General features: G+C 42.4%; 1 protein-coding gene and 1 long non-coding RNA gene across 3 annotated transcripts; one reads left to right on the top strand and one right to left on the bottom strand.

Moving 5' to 3' along the window:
- Positions 1 to 1,777: 1,777 nt before the first annotated feature.
- Positions 1,778 to 25,566, bottom strand: LOC142466033 (T-kininogen 2-like). 2 transcript variants are annotated; one of them, XM_075570657.1, is made up of 10 exons: positions 25,301 to 25,566; positions 20,019 to 20,132; positions 19,667 to 19,754; positions 17,721 to 17,893; positions 14,948 to 15,055; positions 13,132 to 13,216; positions 8,242 to 8,387; positions 6,623 to 6,730; positions 4,207 to 4,290; positions 1,778 to 2,716 (listed from the first exon to the last, which is right to left on the bottom strand). In XM_075570657.1, the coding sequence occupies exons 1-10, from the start codon at positions 25,493 to 25,495 to the stop codon at positions 2,036 to 2,038; spliced, it is 1,782 nt and encodes a 593-aa protein (XP_075426772.1). In that variant the 5' UTR covers positions 25,496 to 25,566; the 3' UTR covers positions 1,778 to 2,035. The 2 variants fall into 2 exon arrangements, with proteins under 2 accessions (XP_075426772.1, XP_075426773.1); XM_075570658.1 differs by lacking the exon at positions 4,207 to 4,290.
- On the top strand, positions 24,263 to 25,553 carry LOC142466040 (uncharacterized). Its single transcript, XR_012788037.1, has 2 exons — positions 24,263 to 24,484; positions 25,206 to 25,553. It is a non-coding gene; the product is annotated as an uncharacterized LOC142466040 (long non-coding RNA).
- Positions 25,567 to 26,264: the final 698 nt, after the last annotated feature.

Raw genomic sequence — 26,264 nt, 5'->3', positions numbered from 1 at the left:
TTACCATTGGTGAGAGTTTGCTAGTGGTATCTGCTCTGTTCTGATCTGCAAAAACACAACAGATTGACCAACCGCTCTACTTAAATACAATGAATTATTGAAATTGCCACAAGGTGCAAAGGGACAGCATAGCAATATATGTGTATATAATTGTGAACACAAGCGTTCAAAACAAAGGTCCCTCGCTATTGCACTTAATGTTGAGGGAAGAAAGGATGACTGCGTGTGTCTGGGGATGTCAATATCCCTAGGAGGCCATCAAATGAGACCAGTGGCCCACAAGGTACAAGGATTAAGGAAACCTCACTGGTGTACTCCAATATAAGAAAAATATTAACATTTTATTGTATTTCATAGATACAGAACACGACACACGTGGTACTATATACTGTTAAAATATGTTAAAATCCCCAGTGGTGAGAGGGCATCATGGCATACATTGGAATAATTCTAAATGCAGGAATGGCAAAATTGCTTAAAAGTCCGGTAAATACTGTGTACGGCTAGTGACCAGCTGTGTGTATTGTCAGCTCTGTGCGTAGGTATCACGAAACAAACAAGTCTGGGTACTAACTCTTTAAAACCTGTAAGGTTATGTATAAGATAAGTGGATATCTGCTCTGTCCTGATCTGCTAATATTGTTATTACGATATGTGTCATTCACTGCAGGCTGTGATTGATACAACAATAAAGACATGTTTTCTGCCATCAAAATAGGTAGTTACTTTTTTCAATTAAAAAACGTCATTGCTATTAAAGAGAAGCAGAGGTCCCAAAATGGGGCCGTCGCGTCTATAATGGCTCCGTGCCTCCAGGGGGTACTTAACGTGCCTTCCTTTCCTTCCCCCCACCACGAGGTTTGGTGGATTTGTGCGCGAATCAACAAGGGGAGGGGCTAATGGGGCAGGCTATTTAAGCCCAGCGCTTGCAGGAACTGATCACTGATTCTGTTTTCCCACCCACCCATCCCAGTGAGAATGTAATGTTGTGTTGTGTCTAACCATATCTTATGAATCTGTTAGCAGATCCATCATTACAGCTTGGCGGAACTGTCAGGCCAGTCATCGTAAGGACACCGTGAATACCCGAAATGGGGCTCCATCCGATGCGGATGGGCCGCCAGGTAACGGTCCCCCTGAAAAGATTGTGCGGGCTGGAGGCGCCGACACAGGCGGTCAGGCGCTGTACCCCTGGCACCAATCTTAGGCAACTGGGCTCTATCCTATGCGGGTAGGCCCAGGCGGCTCTGATAAGGGGGACCTAGGGGCCGTGGAGAGTGTCTCTCGCGGCGGAGAGTGTCTCTCCTGGTGGACGGTAGATTAGGGCGGGTGGAGGAGGGCTCCCCCCGCCGGAAGATACCGAGAATAGGGATGACAAAGGACTAAGATTATGGCTGACAGTTATTTGCAGGTATTGTTAAAACAATAAAGCTGTGACCATTTTTACTTCCACAAAACTATGTCGTCTCAGTTTGTTAGGGGGGTGTAAGTAAACCACGCAGTAGGCACACTAAGCCGTTATGGATTCTACCTAAAAAGGAGTGTTCCTACTCCCTGTTGCTCTTCGTACAGTATATGTGTATATCACAGATGGATACACATTGAATTATGCCTGTGTTCTGTCTTGGTAGACACCTTTGTGTATCACAAAGTTAATTTTCACTTATAACAGAGAAAACAGGAAAAGACCACAGGAGGGAAGCCAATGAAAATCTCTTAATGAAATATTACTTTGCTGCCTTAGGTAGAATGAACTCTTAAATAAATCAAGCATTCATTTTATTTTAAGTACCACCATTGGGAAAATTTTATTATGGTAAGATACATGGACGATACATCAGTGTGCAGATATTTCAATCAATACTTATCTAACATTTTACTTTGTCGTATGTATGTGTTGCAAGAAATGAAAAGTGTGCAAATGTATTGCCATGTTTTTACATCAAATTTGCAACTTAAACCTTTGAATTACGTAATGACAATTTAATACCACATTTAATCAGACAATTGTTTTAAAATTAGGACAGCACGGCATCTAGAGTAGGTCTTCATCGCTAAATAGCAGAGATTGGGGTGGGGTGGCGGAGCCTCTCTTTTCTGTTCCTAGAGCTGCTGGAGTTGTTATATCCTCAGTAGCAATCTGCAGGTCTTCAAACGTAAGTGGTTGGAGAGTTGGAAGTGCTGGCAACGTCGGGTTAAATATTATTGGTTTCCACAGTTTCCCAGGACATTTCGGGGCAGTTGAAGCTGCTGGCTCTGGTAGGTCCAACAACAAATCCTCATGAATATTTGGAAAATGTCCTTGATCCTCTGCCACTGGAATATGGGGGAATAATGGGAGACCATTGTCCCCCTGTATGGATGGAGTAGCTGATTCCCCAAGAACATGACCAGAATTATGTGACTGTTGTGTTGTCACTAACACCTCAGCTGTTTGCGAAGTTGTCTTAGGCACCTGCGGGATTTCATGCACTAAAGGTTTGACTGTTACTGCTGTTTTCCTTCTGTCATGTTCTTTAGATTCTTCAGAAGAGTCACCTTTTTTATGATCATGTTTTGAGCTTCCTTTGTCCTTTTTATCTTTTTTCCCATGTTTGTGGTCTTCTTTATGATTAGGACCATGCCCTTGTCCTTTGGATTGCCCTTGTCCTTGGGTATGTCTAACTTGACGCATGGGAATTGACCGGAAAGGAGAAAGACCCGCTATTCTGCGAATCTAGAATAAGAAAATAAAATACACAAACATTACACACATCTTCAATTGAATTGTAGAAAGATATACTTTCCCCTTACTGCAAATTGGTAATGCACATTTGTCACGAACAGCACTATTGTGAGCACGTTACTTGTGTATGTGACACGGGTTAATATACACATTTATCCTGCTGACCCACTTATCGCAGCGTCTTTAAAATGAGTCTTCCCTTGACCTATCACAATACATCTTAAATTGCTGCCACCAAAAGTCTCATCACTAGGGGGGTCCTTGGTCCCCTGTTAACTAGGAACAAATATGATTAACACACAAAAATCTATTGCGGCAAAATATGTCCGAAAATGCAGTTACTCTCTTCAAAGACGTGCAAAGTTGAATTAGAGCCCAAAACAGTACATATTGCATTTTAGATTTAATATATATAATGAAGTTATGCAAAATAATGTTGCAAGAAACATACAGTACAATATATGCAGACAGTTTAATAAAATAATGTTAAAACAGAGAACCTACACGTTACCAACGCACATCAGGGTCCATCCCGAACAAGGTCTTTGGAGCATTGAAGATGAGAACTCGCATGTTTTGTTGGCATAAAACGCACCTCTTGTTGAATTCTAAATTACTAAGTGCACGGTTTTATCCCGAAAACCCCTGCATTTAAAATAGAATCAGCCCATCTGGGGCGTGTCCTTACCTCCCCTTCATCAATCTCTAATGACATCTTTAAGGCTTGGAGGAGAGAACAGTTTTTTGGATAAAAAAGCCTCTGTATAAAAAAAACCCCATAACTGTCTTCTGACAGTCCCTAGAATGTTGAGACCTACATCAATGTGCTGGGCTGTACAAAATGTGTTTGTGTTGTAATGTTGATATACCAATCTTTCATGGACAAATGAGTATCTCACATATGCAGCTTAACTAGTCCAGTATCGTTGGACTTAATTGCAATAGCCGTACGTGCTGGTTAGAAATATGTATTTTTTTTATTCTTGTGCATCACATCAGATACCAGATATCTTTTTATTTTTAGTACCGACCTTAAACTGAATAGTGACCCGTTTGTCACCTTTCTCTGCTACTTAAAGCGGGAATGTGAGGTCCCCTTTGAGGATGGCACCCACGGCCTCTGGTAGTTCTTGGTACTGTCACCAATCCCTGGTTAAACTCTGGTATTCTGGGTATTTTTACCTGCCGCCCTCATCTAAAAATCTCCTTGTTTTATGGGCCAATAAATACGTAGGCTAGTTCGATTTTACATATAAGAAAAATAGGTCTTTTAAAAATGTACGTTAACCCTTCCTGTGCCAGATTATTAAAATACTGAATATTTTAATGGTCTTATCATGACACACATTGAAAACATAGTTACCAAAATATAAACAATACATGGATTATATTTTAATATCCTCCTCCTTTGCTTAGTTTATATATTTGTAAGGAACTCCAATGAAACAATTTCTTTAAGTAAGAAAATAAGGTATATTTACCCTTACTGGGAAGCATCGGGGACTTGAACGGACTTTAATCGCCTTGTTTGTAACATTAAATTTGACATTACAGCTCAAAATAACCTAAAATAAAGGAAACAACGAGAAGAACGCGTTTTAGCTGTATGAATTATATTTTATGCAGCATTCAGGCTATCCCCAACTCTTTACCCATATGGGTTACAGTGGTCAGATGGACTCTTGCAGCTAGTGATACCTGTATACTACTTCTCGGCCAGGCCAGATGCACATTGTATATGTGGAATTTATAGTGCTCAAGTGCTTGGTCCTGTCTCCATAGCAATATCCAATAATGAAAAGGAGAACTAGCACTGGGAACTATAAGTAATGAAACAGTGGTTCAGTCACAGTCTTAGACCAATGCCAGGGGCTCTATGTCTCCCTGAAGGTAGGGGGTAAGAACAATGGTGTCCCTCCCCCTCCTCATTGGGATGGCCCGTGGGTAAGTGTTGAGGTACTCACTGTTGTCCCAGGAATATCTCCTCAGCGTGCAGCCGTGTCCAAATCCAGGGATGTCCAAAACAAGTGTGTGTGTGCAGCGCATAGCAAACAGAGGAGCAGGTCTCAGCAAAATGATTATTTATTGTTGGGAAGGCACTCTTGCTGTACCCTTCTTTTTATGCCTTCCCAACAATAAATACTCATTTTGCTGAGACCTGCTCCTCTGTTTGCTGTGCGCTGCACACACACACTTGTTTCAGATACACATTGTAATGGGAAATGAGTCTTCTAGGTAGGAAGCAGGGGGTTTCCAGAGCTTAACCACGTTGATTTCAGTTCTGGGGACCCCCGAGATACTTACCTCTGAAGGTGACCCCAGTGCCATTCCTAGCTAGGGAAGTAATATGGACATTTAAATCTCCTGCAGCACGAGAGCCAATAGAAAGCTGCAATGTCACATGTTGCGTTTTCCTATTGGCCAGCATGCCTTCGGATATTTAATAACCAGGAAGCACCAGCAGGATCTACTGAGGTAAGAGTCTCGAGAAGCTAGAATGAATGTGGTTCAGCTCCGGGGACCCCCTGCTTTCACAGTAGCTTACCCCTGTAGTAGTTGTAGGTGCAGCCACTCCGGGCTGATCTAGGTAAGCTTTAAAGTTTAAAGCTCCCGCGTCACATGGGCCAATAGGAAGCAGAACCCGATGGCATCATGGCTTCCTCTTGGCCCGCAGGGTGCTGGAGCTTTGAACAGGCCTAAAACAAGACATGTGAAGCTAATGCAAGGCAGTGCTAATTATCCATGGCCTTAAGTCTATTCTAATGAGAAAACTAATGGCTGTTATTTTTGCATCTAATTAGCTTAGTGGATATCTGTTAAACTCAATGAAAATAAGGTCTGCTATCTATTTAGGTAACGTCACATTATTTGACCTTATTTATCAGAGCTCGGTGCATCTGGGCCTAAATGTGCTATATGTGTGTATAAAATAGATGAGTAAATAATTTTGTGTTTGATCATTTACAATTTACCGAATCGTAACTCTTTTCCTATTGTTACTTTGTCCCATTAGAGAGAAGAGTGTGGTGAGGAGAATATTATTCAAGTACTGTATACATGGTATTGCTTCACTGGTATACTTTCCGCAGTAATGTGTAACTTTCCTTTGTATCGCTTTGTTAGACAGGTGCGGGTGGCATGACATACAGCTATAATTACAAATGTTTCACCAGAATTTGAAAGAAACCAAAATGATTATTATGCTGCCTGGCTTTGTTTGTGCTCTCCTGGGAATATCTTTTGGAGGGAATATATACGGTGTATGTGCGCAATTACAGACACCACCACTGGGGTTAACACATAGCCAAATGTTCTTGACCTCTACACTGGGAAGTCAGAATGGGGGGGCGGGGGGGGAGGGGTTAATGCTGCAGACCAAGCAATATCCTACATGTGTGTTTTTTTTAAATAAATCAGTTCTGTATTATGAGAAAATATTTGTAGCATTTAAAAAAAACAAAAAAAACTCTGAATTATATTTTTAATGTATTATAATGTAACAAGCACTTTTTGTTTCTATGGCAACCATTTACAAAGTCACATCACCTTCCACTTCTGAAACAGGCTCAGGCACACCCCTTTTTGAGCCCTGTCCTCTCTCTAGCAGTGCACCAATTGTATCTAGTGACTGCCTGGTCACATGATCTTCCCCACAGAACTTTGCATCTTTGGTCCTCTTCTGCTGCACTGGCAGAGATTTTGTGAACCCCGATCTTCGTCGATCGATCACAGGAGAACAGATCAGTCGGCTAATTACTTACCATTGTGTGAATTGTATTGATGCACATATTAAAAAAATAATTAAAAATGGCAGCTTGGACTGCTGCTTTAAGAGCTGCCCTGCCACAGTCAATAAAAGGAAATAAGTGATATATCCTCATTGTCCCAAGTACTTACACTGCTATTATTTAACTGACACTCATCTCCCAATATGGCATAGACAGACTTGGAACAGTTGGTCTCTTGAATTTCAAATGACACTTCATACATTTTTTCAACCAGACCCTATAAGATAAAGAATAAGAGAAAGATGTTGAGAAAATATTATATTTCACTTATTTTAAGCATCTGTTTATAAACAGTGAAATCCTCTTCAAGTTGCCTTAAATTCCTTTAAACTCACTTATTTGGAGCAGTTACACTGGGAAGGAAGTCTCATTTACGATCGATCGGCAATTTTGCTAATGACTTTTTGTGCGGATTGTATTGATGCACATATTAATGGGGGGTGGAGGGGAGTGTGTGTGTGCCGAGCACGCGCATTTAAGTGAAACTTCTTTGTGTTTTGTTGCAGAAATTGTATTTGTGATGATGTTTTTAATTAAAAATCAAAACAACAATTTCAGTGCCAAAACGCAAAGTTTGACTTAGAACACACCCCGTTTTACCCATTTGTAATTCTATATCTATAGTAACTGTGAATTCCTTGTGTGCGTGTGTGTGTCTGTGTGTGCGTGCTGCGCTTGTGGTGCGTGTGCTGCACCTGTGCCTGTGGTCGGCAACGGCTCCTGCGCATGCGCGCTGAACATGTGTTTGTAAACAGTGAAATCCTCTTCAAGTTGTGTTAAATTCCTTTAAACTCACTTATTTGGAGCAATTACACTGGGAAGGAAGTCACATTCATTTTTAGCATGTGAGGCTGCATACACTTGTATGTAATTCAGCTTCACTCACTGGAAGCCGTATGACACCTTCATCTTCAGGTTATTTGCAAATGAATGTATTCTGTCCAACAGCAGCGCAAACTTTGGGTTAAAGCTCCATCCACAATATATCCTGAATTTTAATATATGAAAAGTGTCTCTCTCTCCCTCTCCCCCCATTTTGGCAGGAGCCAAAAAGAGCAACACAATGCACAAAACAAGCTTAAACTCACCAGAGGGTTACGGTTATCATAGCTCACCCAGGATGTCTACCACAGTCCGTCCATCTCAGGGTATCCCAGTACCTTAGGATGATAGCTGCTCGCATGCATGTTCAAATCTCCCGCTACTCTGACACCAGGACTAGGTATGAACCTCAGAATATCTGTGGAGCTCTGGTCAGCTTACATACTTTCCCGACGCCATTTGAAACCATGGAAGACTGGGTGCTGATCAATCAGTGAAGAGATTGTCTTTGCTGGCCAATCAGAGAGCGAGGGTTTGCCTGAAATGGACCAATCACGCCATTGGAGGCGACAATGCTGTAAGACAGCCCATCGATGCGGGCTTAAGGGGAGTGGGAAATTCAAACTGACCAATGGGAATCGAATCACCCAAGCTGGGGTCCAAGGGCATCCCGGATGGTAGTTACACCACTGATTCTAGGTATATTTCCTTATCATACTCCCCTTTCCTAATTTACCACCATACAAGAATTGCGTATCCAAAAAATGCTGATCTTATCACGGCAGTAGAGCAAAGAGGACTCACAACCCCCTGACCCTGCATGTTATGTCCTAACTGTAACTAAAAACAAAATTAAATGTACAAATGATTTAAATATACTTAGACTGGAACACATTGTATACCAACCTGTTTTGTGGCGCTTCCAACACTAAAGAAGTTATAAAGGTTTGTGTGGTTATTGTCAGAATTATATTCATCCATAACTTGTCTTAACAGATCCAACAGTTCTGGATCAAGCGGGTCCACTGCATTAAGACAGCTAAGGCAAAATCCTAGAACAGCAGATAACAGTTTGGATTGTAAGCTCTTTGGGGCAGTGATTCCTTCACATTGCATAATGTTATGTTTCATGCTCTTATCTCACATTGTATAGATATTACCTGTATTCTAAGGTGGTGTCCATACTGCCGAAGATCACGTGGAGGCGTCCGGCGTGATCATGTTGTCTTAAGGCATTGTGAAAAATGAAAGGAGGATACCTGGCGCTTAAAGAGTCACTGTGTCCTTATGAAACAGTCTGATCTTTAAAGAGTGTCTCAAAGTCCAAAACTTGAAGTGGATGGCTGTAGCTTTTCTTCACTGCTGCTGTTCTTCAATACACCTGAAATTGATAAAAGGGTACACCATTGCGCAGCACTACTGATGTTTGATGTTAACCCCTTATTGCCAACTTCCCCAGTGTGGACTGAATACACTTACAGGAGTGTTTCTTTCAGGATACAGTGGAGACAATCTGTGCTTTATTCCCTTTCCGTTCTTTATACACCACGAATCCCCTGGGTGCTTCCTTTGTCTCTTGGGATTTCGTGATTCCCAGAATCACCCGAACTCCACGAGCCCCCAGACAAGGAATTTGAACAATGGCAAAGAAGGGGGTCACAAATTTATTAAAAAACGGCTTCAACAAGCCTAAATGGCTGATTAGCCTGCACTAAAAACAAATGGATGTTTACTCACATGTACTCACATGAATACATGCGTGACAAAACTTCATAAGGATGCCGTCCGCAGCTTGTGCCACAAGCTGCGGACGGCATCCTTATGAAGTTTTGTCACGCATGTATTCATGTGAGTACATGTGAGTAAACATCCATTTGTTTTTAGTGCAGGCTAATCAGCCATTTAGGCTTGTTGAAGCCGTTTTTTAATAAATTTGTGACCCCCTTCTTTGCCATTGTTCAAATTCCTTGTCTGGGGGCTCGTGGAGTTCGGATGATTCTGGGAATCACGAAATCCCAAGAGACAAAGGAAGCACCCAGGGGATTCGTGGTGTATAAAGAACGGAAAGGGAATAAAGCACAGATTGTCTCCACTGTATCCTGAAAGAAACACTCCTGTAAGTGTATTCAGTCCACACTGGGGAAGTTGGCAATAAGGGGTTAACATCAAACATCAGTAGTGCTGCGCAATGGTGTACCCTTTTATCAATTTCAGGTGTATTGAAGAACAGCAGCAGTGAAGAAAAGCTACAGCCATCCACTTCAAGTTTTGGACTTTGAGACACTCTTTAAAGATCAGACTGTTTCATAAGGACACAGTGACTCTTTAAGCGCCAGGTATCCTCCTTTCATTTTTCACAGTCCTTTATGCAAATTGAGATATTTGCTTTGTGGGAAACCTATGGCAGCTTTGACCTCTTGTTAACCACAATTGGTATTTGTTTTTCACGTGTATTTCACACTTATCTAGGTTTAGCGCTTGAGTTAGGGTATCACACTTTTTATTTCATTTGTCTTAAGGCATTGATCGTGCCCATAGACCACGCAGGCGTGCGCGACAGCAGGAGGGGGCGCGCGTTGCGCGAGGAATCAGTTGAAACTGATTTCTTGGCTCGACGGGCAGCTCACGTGAGCAGTTCGCCCAAAGAGGGAGAACCAGCTCCGTGACGTCACAGACACGCACCTGTAACGTTGCTGAATGCAAAACAGGATACGGACCCGCAGGGTGAAGGTAGGAGTAATACACCAACCTTAGCCTGGGATCAGAGGCTTGGGATGCATGGTAATCGGGTACATTCCAGGGTCGAGGCAGGCGGCAGGCAAAGGGTAGTCAGGTTCAGTTCCGAGGTCGAGGCAGGCGGCAAGCAAGGGGTAGTCAGATTTCAGTTCCAAGGTCAAGACAGGCAGCAGGCAAAACAACAGCAAGGGAGAGCTCAGACAGGACAAGGTAACCAGTACTTTGCACGAGGTTGGATAGCAACTGCCTGCTACTTAAAGGGCAGATGCAGCTGCTGGCAATGAAGTCCAAAGTGAGGCTTACTTCCTGTGAGGGCAGGGATTGCCAGGAGGCAAGATAGCCATGGTAGCTTCAGAGAAGGTGATGTCACTTCCTGTCAGCAGTCATCCGGGATGTTCTGACAGATCCCTTAGCCCCTAGACACGCCCCCCGCCGGCGGGTCTACCTTGTCCTGAAAACACACCTACTTCACGTGCGTGACGTCATGCACGTGCACGCCTCCGCGCGGACAAAGGCTGTATGGACACAGCCTTAGGTTTGTGCCTTGTGCACGTGGTATATGGAAATGGACATTTTCTGCTATAGGGTTTTGAAAGAAATCCCATTACATTATTGTAACAGGGGAGTTATCCCTGTTCAGGTAATGTGCCTCTAATCCAGCAGTGTGGTGGTTAACTGCTGGTAGTCAATTAACAAACACCACCTGCCTGATTAGATGGCTTAGAAAAGCCTGTCTTTTGCGACAGGAAGTGAGACTCCTTAGCTCACACCTGAGCTGAACTTGGAGACACTTGTCTTGAGCCCTGCCAGTAGAAACAGCAGAGCTGCTTTCAAGACACAGGGGAAACTTCTAAATCTGAATGCTGACAAACCCTGAAGAAAAGGTAGCAACCAGGGACAGAGAAGATTTTCCCTCCAAACCACAAGGAATAGATAAGACTTTTATTTACAAGACTTTTTATATCTGTTCATTGCATGCTATATGTTTGGGGCTGGGAGACATGCTTATCTAAGGGAGTTGTGAACTGCATAGTATTTCACTAGAAATACTCCCAAGTGAATAGAAGCTTTGTTTACCCCTTGTTTGGATGGTTTCCTGATGTTAAGGAAAAGGCGCAATAAAAGACTTATTTAATTTCACTATAATCAGTCTCCCTTGCATACCTCTGTGAGCGTCCGCCTACAATTATCCTATAGTAGAAACGTGTGATATCTCCCACCCCACTTCTATGTGTTTTAAAATCTATCACTGGGCTGTTTAACACCAAGTCCTGACTTACTCACCCACTCCAATATAAATCGGTTATGCCATCACTGACAACACATACAAAAACATACCCATGCACATATGGGGAGTCTAAGGCTGTGGCCACGCTGCTGCGACACTTGGCGCTTGGCGCGATCACTGTAATGTTCTGAAATGAGCATGGCGGGAGGAGAGCGGGGGGGACACAGCAGAGAATTGGGAGAGAGACAGAGAATGGGGAGCGTGACAGACACACAGAATGGGGAGAGAGAGAGGCAGACAGAATGGGGAGAGAGGGGCAGACACCGAATGGAGAGAGAGGAGCAGACACCGAATGGGGAGAGAGGGGCAGACACAGAATGGGGAGAGCGGGGCAGACACAGAATGGGGAGAGAGAAGCAGACACAGAATGGGGAGAGAGAGGCAGACACAGAATGGGGAGAGAGAGGCAGACACAGAATGGGGAGAGAGAGGTAGACAGAGAATGAGGAGAGAGAGAGGCACAGAATGGGGAGAGAGTGACAGACACACAGAATAGAGGAGAGAGAGAGACAGTATCGGATGAGCGGAGAGAGAATGGAGGGATGGGGGGAGAGAATGGAGGGAAGGGGTTGGAGATAGAATGGAGGGAATGGGAGGGAGAGAAAGGAGGGAATGGGAGGGAGAGAATGGAGGGAAGGGGGAGGGAGAGTGGAGGAAAGCGGGGAGGGAGAGAATGGAGGGGAGGGAGAGAATGGAGGGAATGGGTGGGGGAGATAATGGAGGAAGGGGAGGGAGAGAATGGAGGGAAAGGGGGAGGAAGAGAATTGAGGAAGGGGGAGGGAGAAAATGGAGGGAAGGGGGAGAGTGGAGGGAAGGGGGAGGGAGAGAGTGGAGGAATGGGATGGAGGGAGAGAATGGAGGAAAGTCGGGATGGGAGAGAATGGAGGGAAAGGGGGGAGGGAGAGAATGGAGGAAGGGGGAGGGAAAGTGGAGGAAAGCGGGGAGGGAGAGAATGGAGGAAATGGGGGGAGGGAGAGAATGGAGGAAAGTGGGGATGGGAGAGAATCAAGGGAAAGGGGAGGGAGAGAATGGAGGGAAGGGGGGAGTGGAGGAAAGTTGGGATGGGAGAGAATGGAGGGAAAGGGGGAGGGAGAGAATGGAGGAAGGGGGAGGGAGAGAATGGAGGAAGGGGGAGGGAGAGAATGGAGGAAGGGGGAGGGAGAGAATGGAGGAAGGGGGAGGGAGAGAATGGAGGGAAGGGAGGGAAGGTGAAAATGGAGGGAAGGAGCTCCATAGCTCTTTGTTTTGATTTTTACGCTAATAAAGTGATGTCACGATAGTTCCTTCAATAACACGCCCGTTCCAGCCAATTACATGCACCCTCCCTTAAATGCCACGCTCAAGCTTAGAGAGTTGGTGACGTCACCACTCTCAAGCATGAGCGCGCGTCACGGCAACGTGGCCGCAGCCTAATGCTCAAGGGAGCCACACTTAGGTTACTAGTGGGGCAGGATACCAGCATTGAGCCAAGCTGTGGTGTTATTGAGAATGTGGCTTCTCCAGTGAATGGGAATCACTCTAGAGAGCAGGAGATGGGCCCTATTCACTGGAACACTAACATTGGCTCAGGACTAGGAGAACTTGTGGCAAACACCTGCTCCTTGTGTCTTGTAAAGGGAGGTAGCACTCATGGAAATGCTGCTCTACCTGCACCTGAAGATCTTCCTATATGGTAGGATATATGGGGGGATCTGCATGGGGTCTTGTCACTTACTATATGTCTTTAGACGAGGACAGAAGATAATATTTTCTGTACTCTCACTGTCTCTTACCTGTATCCGTTTTGCAGCTTTGAAAAACGTCTTGAATGATATCAAAAGGAGTTACAAACACTTTAGTTTCACAGTTACCTGAAAGCTAAAGAAATACATGTAATAGATCTGTAATCTGCAGCCAGAACTCCGCAAAACACATCTTATCAAATAAAGCACATGTTTGAGGTGAACTACATTGTACCACCTTTTATTTCAGCTGTTTTGTGTCTAAATGGGACAAACGTGATAAAAGGTAAAAAAAAAAAAAAAAAGGATACATTTGTTTACATTATTCTTTACTGACCTTCATCTTCAGGGTATTGGAATGTGCATGAAGCTAGCAAATAATTGGGTAAAAACTAGTGTATACACATATACTGTATCCTGCAATATTAAGTTCAGACTGATGCACAAGAGTCTGGGTTCTACAAATCAATATCTGCATGTTGATGCTTTGCTGGTAACTATTGCCCTGAAAGGATTATTCATCCTTAAAGCGACAATTAAGGAACCGTTCTGTTAAAAAGAAAATCCTCTCAGAAGAAGTGTGTCATGTGATATAAAGAGGTGTTGTGCCTGCTGCCCCTTGTAAAGTCACAAGTTGATAGACACACAGGGCCAGCTTAATGGCAGTTCCATTGGTGCCCCTGAACCGTGCCCCGCGCTTACAGAGGCCCCGCGTTATTCCCCACAACAATTAAACTGATTGTTGGAGGAGGGCGCGGGGCCTCTGTAAGTATTTGTCACCTGGTCCAGCGGGATCTCCCCTCCTACAGCGTCCCGTCATGGCAACATTAAGTGATTCCGCTTTACCATGACAACGTGACATCAAATCAAATATATTTCCACATATGCATTATATCTGCACTCAGGGCGTATACTGGGGGGTCATTTGTCAGAGTCTTCCAGGTGCAAAATAAAATAAATCCTATTTTTTTGATAAACCATCTGGTGGCATTTTGTGCACTAAAGTAAATATAGATAAATGACTCTGATTGGCAGTTTAATATGCTGCAAGGTAGCTTTCATCGTTAGCAAAACACCAAGCCCACGTCAAGTGAAAGAGACGTTACACATTGCACATACATTGATAACTGTTTGGAATATGTGTGTTAGGATTTTCAAGACGAGAACTTTTTAACCATAAAAGCTTTAAGACATTGGTATAGGGTAGTGGTTTTTAACCTTTTTTTGGTTGGGGAACCCCAAGAATTCGATTGTAAAATTCTAGGGAACCCCAACCCTAAGTTATATTGTAAGCTCTATGGGCAGGGTATCCGTTTCCCTGGGGTGACCAGATTTTTCCAGACAAAAACCGGAACAAATGTCATGCATGCGCAGTTGACGCTCGCCGACTGAGCATGCGCAAAGTGCACTTGCCGACCGTACATGCGCGATCGGCACTACTCGATTGTTCGTGCACAATCGGAGCTTGCCAGTCGCGCATGCGCACACGAGCAGCCGTGAAGTGTCGATCACGCATGCGCAGTCGGCGCTTGCCAGGGGGGAAAAAAACGGGACAGAGCCCAAAAAAGATGGGACAGAGCCTGAAAAACCGTGACATCTGGCCACCCTACTTTTACCTTAAATTGTCACTTACCTGTTGCACTTATTCCCATTCTTTGCAATGTATTTACCTTGTATTGTAATTTTGTAAAGCGCTGGCTGCATACATGATTGGCGCTATATATATATATTATACACACGTGCGTAACTGACTCACCTGACTGCGTTAGGCTTTTCAACATTATAATTTTTTATTTTCACCATAAAAGCTTTGGTATAGGGAATCCTAATCTCACAACACATAACAAATAACAAAGACAGCACTTACCCCATTTGTATCGATCTTGCATTGTGGTGTCAGGTCAGGTAATTCACTTTTGGAACAGTTTGTTTGTCTGACGGTATATTCCATTTTATAATTCCATCCACCCACCACCTGAAAAAACACATACAGAAAACAAAGATTAACAAAAGAATGAACTTGTTTTGTTTTTTTATAAGTTGAAATGAAATAGTATACCCTTCTCTGCTGGAGGATTTTGCAGACGGGTGCAGGGTGTTACTGACCTTCTCAGATGTGATGCAGAAATCTTATAGTTTAAACTGTGTTTAGTGTCTACCGTCAGATAACAGATTATACCAAGTAACAAACTTCTTGAATACTAAGATATAGTAAAACTAGCCCCTTATCTGGCAAAGTACAGGTAGTCCTCGTTATCCAACGTTTCACTTTACAACGGATGGCATATCCAACGCTTTACATTGCAACCCTTCGGGCCATTTTCCGACGCCTGAACGCGTTATCCGACGCCGGAATGCGTTATCCAATGCTCACCTCCACTGATTAACATGGGGCTCACTTTACAACGGTTTCACTAAACAACGCTACTTCCAGAACGGATTCCGTTGGATAACCGAGGACCGCCTGTAGTAGATGTTGAAGAATGCCCTGTCTGGTTCCGCTTTTATTGACATCAGGGGAAGCATATAAAACATGATTAATAAAGTGACATCACATATTTGAACTCTGGAGTATGGGAGTCATCATATTTTGTTCTGCAGTTATCTAAATTGAGGCGCTACCCCCAGCAATATATTCACAAGCCCAGAACAGCAAGAATATGCTTTCTGTTTATGTAAAAAAAATCATTTCAGTCTACAAGAATGAGTCTTGAAATTAAAAACAGGCGGTTACCAAACTTTCAACTCCCAGTTATTAACACTGTATTTATAATCAACAGTTAAAAAAAAAACTATTAAAAGAACGTTTATTTCTGCTCTGGCATCTAAAGAGCAGTGATCTTTTGATAAGAAATATCCCTTGTGTTGCAACAAAATTCCATGATGGAAGTGACGTCACTGCTGGCAGAGGAGGCCCTCAGTGACCCCAGGGGAGGAACGACACTGATTGACACACACACACACACACACACACACACACACACACACACACACACACACACACACACACACACACACACACACACACACACACACACACACACACACACACACACACACACACACACACACACACACTGACACACACTGACTGACACAAACACACACACACACACACGGACACACACACACACACACGGACACACACACACACACACACACACAATCACACTCACACACAATCACACACAATCACACACAATCACACACAATCACACACACAACCACACTGACTGACACTCACACACACACACATTTTTTACTGGAGAGAGTGTCCAAATACAGGACCGTCCGGTTCAATACTGGACACCTGGCAACCCTACAATCACTCAAGCGAGGCTCTGCATGGACGGCGAGTTTGTGCTGCATGTTGGGGAGAAGGAGCAAGTGAGAATAAAAGGCAGAGGTTGCCATGGGAACACTCTGCGACAGGCTTTGGGCCTTTGTACATAAACACTATTATAACATAAATAAAAAGGTGAATATACAATTTTGCAAACTCCTGTACAGCTCACTGTGAAATCACACAAAATGTACAAGCTGCAAGGGGATCAAATCCTGTTCATGTAACAGTTTACAATGTTTGCAAACAGCAAACCAACTGTAAAAATGATTTAAATATACTTATAGCTGGAATTACAAATTTAAGCAACACCATTTTATCCAGAATGTAGCAGAAAAGCAGCAAAGAAGGTAGATACAACTTCAGAGAAAAGGGTTAATCATGGTTATAGGGAAGAGGTTTAATAAAGGGGGTGTGGATGAAAGGCGGGAGGATGGATGAAACGGGGCGGGGGATAAGGCGGGTGGGGAGAAGGCAGGTGGGGGTGGTGGTGTGCTGAGAGAGAATGAAGAATTGAATTTTGCTGTGATAATTCTTTGAAGGAGCTTTGACTCTAAAAACATAGGAGGGGCTTTCTGGAGCTGAACGGGGTTAATGTAAGCACCGGGGACCCCCTGCTCCCTGAGATACTTACACCTGAAGGTGATGCCTGTAGCTCACGGCTGTTTAAAGGTCCTCCCGGTAAGCGGACAATGGGATGCGGCAAAGGATGACATTGCGCTTTCCGATTGGCCGACAGGACGCAGAACCTTTACACAGACATTTTCTGTGACCAAACCCGAGCTGCTACCGGCAGCCCCTTCAGATGTAAGGATCTCGGTAAACAGGGGGTTCCCAGAGTGCAAATCAACATGGTCCAGCACCGCAGACCTCCTGCTACTGTATGTATCACATGTTGCAAATGGAGCATTGCTTCAGAAACAGGCGCAAACTGCATCATTTTGACACCGCTTCACTTTGCATTGATGTATTAAGGTTTCTTTGCTCCATTTGTGTCAGTGAGTGTTTTGGGGAGTGACCATAGGAGGAGATAAAAAGGGGGGATGTAGTCAGTGCCATTAGAGATAAGATGTTTTCAAATGTGCTCCTATTTTCTTTGTGCATCAAATAAATCAGCAAGGTCTAATCCTTATTAGAGACCGGCGCCAAATGTAAGAAGCAGGAATAACAAGCATCATACACATGGCGTCGAAGTAAATTGAGGTAGACCAAAATGTTTGGTGCATCTTGATACTGTACACATGCCCCTGTGACTTGTGGGATATGGTAACACATCCCTGCAATGAGATGTACAGACCTGGCTAGATGCAGCCTTCATCTCCTCCAGGTCAAAGTGGAAAGGATGAGAACCTATCCTGTTCATGGTTTCGATGGCATAGTTCACGATGCGCAACAACTCCCCACTGTTGATATCTATGGGTTTCCAGCATCCAAGACACGGATAGTAACTAGCAGTCACAGGAACTTCCACTGAAAATTGGGCCAAGAGATTGCAGAACACATCATTAGTACACAAGGGTTACAGCTTCTCAGGGCATAAATGATTAAATGCCGGTGCAACACAAGCTGACATCTTTAAAAAAAAATATAGAATTAAAATCGAACAAGTATGTATAATTTATGGATTATGATACCATGTGTAACACTGAGAACTATTTGAAATATTGCAGATAGCTCCTGCGCTACAAACAGACTTTGTACAGCTCAATAGCCCTATTCTCATTGAGAAATGTCAAACTGCAGCACTGTTTTTTTTTAATTTTTTATTCTTTTTTTAGCATTTTCAAATCAGGGTACTATAATAAACTCAACACATTAAATCCCAGTTTACAGAATACGGAATAGGGATTAAATAATATTTGGGGGCGATGGGGGGGGGGGGAGAAAGGCAGGTCCTGAGATCGGTACAAATTATACATCACAGGTGTTATACATCTATAGGGGAACTCTTGTTTTTTTGTTGTTGTTATTTTGGGTTCTATGTTGGGATATCATTAAACTTACATACAGCTTATAGCCTTATTTGTTTATTGCAGTGCGTGAACCTGGTCTCAGTAAACCTATTGGTTGAGTCATGAAGGTAGGCTGAGAACCTTGAGAGAGAGAGAGAGTCTAAGTTCCATATTTTATTGTAAACACATTGGAAGGGCGGAGTGGTCTTACGCTTGCAGAGGTGGGCTATGGAGCAACATGTGGCATTAAAAATGTGGGTGATTAGTTTAGATTCAAGATTTTTTGAATTTGGAATTGGAGCGCCCAAAGCCAAAAGAAGAGGGTCTCTGGAAATACAGAGACTAAACAAGTCTTCTACTAAATGAAGGATTTTGTCCATAGTTAGTCTTGGGCAGGACCAGTGCTACCACTAGGTGACTTAGACGTCGCCTAGGGTGGCACATTTTGGGAGGGCAGAGGTGGAGGAGGAAGAGGGAGGCAGCGGGAGAACATGCAAAAGCAGGAGGACTGAGGGTGGCAGGCCCGCCAACAGGGGGGGTCTGTCAGGCTTGGCATCCTGGGCCCTCTTGAGTCAGGGAGGAGAAGCATTTTTTTTGAGATTTGGATGTCATGGCTGGGGGTGATGCCTGGGACTAATTTGGAGACTGCAAGTCAGCATAGTCGGCTTTTATGAGTCGCGCTGTCTACCTCCTGCACGGAGCTTACTTAGAGTGCAGCCATTTCCTAGAGCGCACGCATTGTATCCCAGCGCCCCCAGCACTTTTTTAAACGTATTACATAGACTCTGAAATCTGTACCCCTGAAGAAGTTGCTGTGCAACAAAACAGTTTTGTGGGTTAGTTTGGAAGCAAAAAAAAAATTCAACAAGGATGAATCATTTATTGATTATGGATACTGCGTGTAACACTAAGTGAAATAGTGTAGATAGCGACCCGGATACAAACAGACTTTGTACAGTTCAATAACCCTATTCTCATTGAGAAATGTCAAAGTGCAACACTTTTTTTTAACTTAATACCTAAATCTGAAAGTTTGGCAATACTGTACAATAACCAGAAAAAGATTTACAGAATCATTAAAAACAAAATGTCAAACCATTTAATTAACTTAGAATTTAAATGCAAAGAAGGAAAACGTTAATTATAAGTCTAGGAGGTCACTATTAACTGTAATCTGTCCCAACTCCCCCATGAACTATGACCTGTGAAAATTTGTACATCCTTGTATACGCAATAAAAAAGATTGAAACAACAACAAAAAAACAATCTTTATAGGCTCTGATTTACATACTTGGAATAATGCTACAGTTCTGTAAAATAACATCATTGATCTTCAGCTGGTTATTGATTAGAACATGTGCTGAGCACACACCGGTTTCCTGGACAAACAGAAAAAGATGAGATCAGACTTGCAAAATGGGTAAGGGTCATACTGAATATCTGAAAGTAGTATCCCCGCCTTTATCATTTGTTTATAATTACAGGATTGGAACCGATTCTCTATAGCTAAACAGTGCTTTGCAGCGCACTAAAAAAATAACATGCCTACAGAAACATATCTCAGTTACATTTTGTGATAAGAATTGATTGTCATTGGAAAATAAAACGTAGTGATTATGAAAAAGTCATTAAACAGGACTTACTGCTTCTGATCGCTTGTAGTCACATTCTTGCCACACTTTGCCACTTTTCACTGCACAGGAACTCTCGTATATCTCATACTTGACAAAATAACGCGTTCCACCATCATTTTCAGGCTGGTTAGAAAATGAAAATCTTGCTGTTCAATAGCTCAGTTATTCTGCAGCTGTAAATGTGCAGTAAGGGATTCCTTCTTCTAAAGAGAGTAATCCTCCGAAAAGGTAGGTGAAGCGGAGCTAGTAAGGGATATTGCAGGAAAACAGCCAGTAGAATAAAAAGCTTCTTTATTAGGACAACATGGTGCAGACAGGAAAAACTCCTACGCGTTTCACGCCACGATTGGCGCTTCGTCAGAGAGTGCAGAGTGTGGACACGATGCCTCTTCTTATACCCCTTAACCGCTTACCGGAAGTGACGCGGTAACGCATCATCCGCCCACCGGAAGTGACGCAACTACACATCTAAGAAGACTGATACACTGAGATCTGTATACCGGAAGTGATGTAACGGGACAAGCCACACTGACGGGCATCTACTAAGACAACCGGTTGTCATAGAAATGCCTAAGTGGCGTCACTGCAAGGTGGGGGATGATCAAACATAAACATAGACAAGAAAGGGCATCCAGTTAAAATAACCCGCAAGTAATAATGATAACCAAACTATCAATGCGGGAATATATAAAAACAAAAAATGAATAAAAACAATGAAGAATGTTCTCAGGAGACAGATATGAGTCTCTTAGATATGTAGATAAAATATAGTTATATTCAGAATGACAATTAAGTCAGTATAGATACAATGATACTAATACTAAACTACTATACCTATTAAATCTATTTATCCAAGAGAGTCCTTAATTCAATATCACATATATAACATACATAATCAGTTAAATCTATGAATGTGGGATACAAATAGTAAATAAAATGTCCCCTATAGTCAATCACATACAAAAGAAACTGTAATATGCAAAATGGTTAATACTAAAGAGATTCAAACAGACCAGATATCTATTCAAGAGCATATAGTACTCATGTAAAAAACATATAAGGTACAAAATATGCAAATAATTTGTAGTAATGCATAAAACATCATAATTTAAACGTTATATGAAAAAAGAGAATCCTATTCCAAAAAATGTTTCAATTCCCAATCGGTATTTATACCCCCGGGTGATAATGACCCGAGGGTATAAATCCAAAACATTTCTCTTTTATTGAGGGCTGCCTCTCTATTACCTCCTCTGGGATGTTTAGGGATTTGTTCTAAGGCACTAAATGTAAACGTACTAATAGAACCTAATGGACAATTGAAATGCTTAGATCATTCTTTTTAATAGAGCGAAGATGTTCAGAAATCCTGATTTTAAGGGACGTATTGTCCTGCCAATGTAAATACTTCCACACATACAATTTAATTTGTAAACAACATAATTAGTGGTACAAGTCATAAATTGTTTGACTTTATATGGTTGTCCCGTATGTTTGCATACAATGCTTGAGAGAGGGGTTGCATATTTACAATAATTGCAGTTTCCACATTTGTGGAACCCCTTGGGAAAATTCTGTTTTTGTTTGTTTCGATCTGATACAAATAGACTTGTGGAAAGGTGATAACCAATTGTTTTTGCCTTTTTATAAACAAATCTAGGAGTGTTTTGAACAACGGTAGCCAAATCCTTCTCAAGATGTAATATTTTCCAATGTTTTTCTACAATGGTTCTTATTTGACTGGCTTGATTGCTATAAGTAGTAATAAACAATGGAGTTTCTTCACTTTTATTGGTAGTCTCCCTATATCATTAAATTGTTTAGACAACAGTCAGAGATATTAAACAATAGATTTAGAAGTAGAGGATATTCTGAACGTGATATTCATTCTGCTTTTATGCAAGCATTACAAACTGATCGTTTAGATTTATTAACTAAAACCAATGCTGATAAGACAAAGAGATATAGGGAGACTACCAATAATTATTTAATTAATTAACATAGTATAGTATAAATGGTATAGCCGTCGGCCAAAAAACAACCGTTTGGAGAAAATGTAACAATGAAATTGGCTTCCACAACCAAATCTAACCAAAGTAATATTTGGATGGCTGTTTTTTTTTTTTTTTTTTTTTTTAGAAATGAATTACAATTGGCATTTCTCAGGGTCCCCTAAGTGGGGGAGTGTTTGTCAATCAAGTGTTTACCGCTATCCCACGCTGCTCTTGTCACAGAGCCAAAAAAGATAAGGGGAGTGAGGGGGAGGCTCTTGCAGTACAAGCAATTGTTGAACACACAACATCAGGCAGAAAGAGTGGCCGGAGGAAATAACACGCCTCCCAAATCTCAGCTCAGCATGAGCAACATTAAAACATTATTTGAAAATACGTGTAGGTGTGAGATTTGGGTAAAAAATGCATCAATAACTCGGATGTAACCCCTCGAACATGTCATTGGCATTAATTCACTTCTGTCTTACATAGAATTGCTCCTTCAAAGAATTATCTCTTAGCATACAATGCTTACACTGCAGCTAGGGATTCAGGGAAATGACATGCAAATGAGCACACAGTGTCACCTATTGCTTCAAATCCATTTTAACATGGACCCCTGTAAGCGTATGCCTGCTGCATGTGAAGGGTGCCCGTCTCCGATCAGGAAGCGGACCCGCAGGGCTGAGGTAGGGATGCAAATTAACCGACCAGAGCCCAGGGACAGAGTCCTGTTAGAGTATCCGTAGTCGGTAAGCAGGCAGGAGGTCAGGGCATGCAGCAGTGGCGCAAAGTCCAGGCAACAGGCAGGGTCAGGGCAGGCAGCGAGGTCGGGGTCACGGTCCGGGGTCGGCAACAGGGATTCCAAATGAACAGGCTAGGCACAGCAACAGGCTAGGCACAGCAACAGGAAAGACTCACGAACAAGGAAGACTCAGCAACTAGAGCCCAAGGTGGCCAGGAACACAGGGAAACACGGTTGCGCGGTTGTTGATCTTTGTATTCAAACATCCCCACCTCAGCCTTGCGACCCCGTCCTATTTGTGGTGAGCACTCGTTACAATTACACAGCTGTTTCAGCACAGCCTTTGTTAAAGAAGTGCATAGCCAATAAACATACTCCCCCCCAGACCTCAAATGTCCTTTGTAGAATTGTCCCTTTAAAGAAGCCATTTAAACATTTTTGTTACAGAGTTAAAACCAGCAGTTGGATAGTGCTACTTTTAGCCTCAATGGACCCACAATTCCAGAGACACTTAAGTGATTAGCTGCTGTTGCCAATTCTGGATTATCAAAGATGGCTTTTGCGGTTATCCAATAGGAAGCTGCCTAGTCATTCCTCCAATGACGTTGTGACTTCCTATTGGCCCGCAAGACACACGCGATTTAGCAGCAATTTTTTATTCCCTAGTAGGAGCAGAAACATTGGCAACTAAACTGGTAAATATCTCAGGAATGTGGGGTCCCATTTCAGATCTGAAGGAACCCCCAATATCGAATTAGGAAAAATAATCAATATAAAGAAAATGATATGATGGCGAGTGATCGCTGCTTCAGATCAGGATCCCCAAAGAGTTGTTTCTCCATATTTATTACAGAATAATGTTAAAAGGCTGGCATCATGTACTATATAAGTGCTCCTGTATTTCGTAACTGAATAAGGAATTTAGAATTTCTGCCCACATGACAAGTCAGAGGTCCAGGAAGACAGCCAAATCTTTATGGCATCAACCAGCAAGCATGTAAAAGATATCCATTGTGAAGATGCAGTGAACATGTTAACAATAGGACAATAGATTCAAATGGAAATGAAATGAGTGAAAAACAAGCGCAAAAACCACCCTCTAATAACAAATAGTGAATAAAATTAATACACATCCTGAAAGTAATGCTGCTCTGAGTCGACAGGTTCCCTTCCATGTTGGTAAGTTGGTTAAAAAGCAAAAAAGAAGCGCAAATCCTTTGTGGTATAAATATAGATGTGATAATGGCAGAAAGTATGCCGCAAGTGTGAGAGTGAATCAATCTCAGGATTCTCATCCAAAAAATCTCCAATCCACTGCCACCCTTGAAAGAAGTTAGAAAAAGAACGCGCCCAAATAATGAATCGCACTCACAAGATATCCGGGGGGGAAATGAGCCTCGGGTGTTAGTTCATGAATGTCCTGTTCCCGAAAACCAGCCTATTGTCTCTACTGTTCAGAGGGTGCCTGCACACCGCGTCCTTCTCAGGTTTGGCATTTGACTGTAGGGACTAGAAACTAGAACTACCAAGATGGCCGATATCACTCTCGAGGGAGAGCACGATAATAGCAGGAGCCCCTGAGGAAGCCACAGAGACGGGGAAACGCGAAAGGATGGTGAACCTTAGAAGGACGCGGTGTGCAAGCGCCCTCTGAACAGTAGAGACACAGCTGATTTTCGGGAACAGGACATTCATGTCCCCTGAACAAACACGCAAGGCTCGTTTTTTTGGGATATCTTGTGAGTGCGATTCATTATTTGTGTGCGTCAAATACACAATAGAGTTTCACACTATGTTTGTCTTATATATGTAAGTAACAACCTTTGTTTAATAATGAGAATCTGTACGACCTCCGCATGAAAGGAGATCACCACGTACTGTATGTTGTATTTCTTTTGACCACAGAAGCTGTATTTTAATATAGAACGTATCTTTATATCTACAAGTACCAGAGTGTAACATATTGAAATTGCATCCGCAGACAGGAGCCCAGTTAGACAGATGTAGGTTACAGATTGATGCCTTTTGTTTGGATTCCTAAATTAAAGCTAATGTTATAACAAGATATGGAAAGGTTTCTATTTTTGTTATTTTAGTAATAAAACTTTTCATATACCCCTTACTTTGCTTTTTATAACACTTGAGATTTTGAAATGTAAAAAAAAAATAAGTGAAAGAAAGTGGACATTTGCAAATAAAAGGTTTTTAAAGCTAGTGGCTCTGAGTGCCAACTCTTCCCAACTCTCAGAGACAATTAATGGTCGATGTATGGGGGTATTTGAGGAATTGAGTACCACTACTTTTTAAAAAGGCTGAATATAAAACCTCCTAAAATCAACTCCACAGCTATTTTCATCAACATTTAACTGATTTGGATTAATTGAAATTAGACACAATAGCTCCTACTCTTAGTAGGCTACTTTGACCACTTGAAGTAATGTGCTATTTTCTCTCTCTCAGCCAATACAAACAATGGAAAATGAAGACATCCCCCTCACAGGAACTATTTACATTTTGGACAATAAGCTCTGCCACAGAGTATCATTTTCACCTACCCTTGTCCTGGCTTCTGTGATCTTGTACAAAACAAACTGGTTGCCATCTTGTTTTTGCTCGTTGTAATGTCTCAACGCCAAGTCCACTGCATCAAAAATGTCTTGGCCATTGCAGTCTGCATCGAAGGTTAAAGCTTGGTTTGCAGCTCCCAAGATAAATTGGGAGCAAAGAAGCAAGACGACCGTAAGCCACATTGATGCCAAGAATCCCCTGCAATAGTGGGGACTGCTCAGTGGAAAGTGAATGTGCAAATACCAGGCAACAGTAAGGAAGAGTTAGAAAGCAAACATGTTTGTTCGGGCAGAGAAAGGTCAAGAGACTGTGATGAAAGATGTTACACAATGTCAGCAAAGCAAACAGACCAGGTTTATCCAAATAGACTTTAGGTTCAGTGTAATCCATGAAGCTTGTCCACCTTGACCGCAGATGGCAGGAAATTATTAATATTTAAATGTTAAGAGTATACTGACCAACCATGGAGGTACTCCTGTCCGAGGCATGTGGAAGGGAAAAGAGGAAGATACATATATACATACATAATTACAGACGAGACCACGACTATTCTAAAGCTTGCCTTAAACTAGCCCGGTTACATTCTGGGTATGTGCTGGGTATGTGCTGGGCTAGTTTAAGGCATTTCTGCATTGCTTAATGACCCATAGGATTAACACAGCAGAGGTCCCAGTTTGAATGGGACTGCCAGGGATCCCCGTTGTTAATCTGATGGGCCATTAATCAATGCAGAAATGCTGGGGCTAGTTTAAGGCAAGTTTAAGGCATGTATTCAGAATGTACCTGGGTCTTTTTGGCGATTGCCACTGGTTTGTGTTAGAATAGTCGCAGTCTCTGCTGTAGGTAAATAGAGGTGAGCAACTGAGTAGTCAAACTATAAAATCCGACAATAAATCAAATCTATCATTTAAAATAAAGCAACAAATCCATGTTGGCCAACTCGCCCTGTTT

This window comes from Ascaphus truei, chromosome 14, assembly GCF_040206685.1.
Source record: "Ascaphus truei isolate aAscTru1 chromosome 14, aAscTru1.hap1, whole genome shotgun sequence".
Classification (NCBI taxonomy): Eukaryota; Metazoa; Chordata; class Amphibia; order Anura; family Ascaphidae; genus Ascaphus; species Ascaphus truei.
This window is presented reverse-complemented; position numbering and strand designations above follow the sequence as displayed.

Bases quoted from the DNA above. Each gene is read 5' to 3' on its own strand.
- LOC142466033 (XM_075570657.1), bottom strand. From the start codon at position 25,495: ATGTGGCTTACGGTCGTCTTGCTTCTTTGCTCCCAATTTATCTTGGGA. The intron at 20,133-25,300 runs GTAGGTGAAAAT...TTTTCTAACCAG, and splicing joins TCACAGAAGCCAGGACAAGG to CCTGAAAATGATGGTGGAAC. The intron at 13,217-14,947 runs GTAAGTGCTGTC...GTATTTCTTTAG, and splicing joins GCAAGATCGATACAAATGGG to CTTTCAGGTAACTGTGAAAC.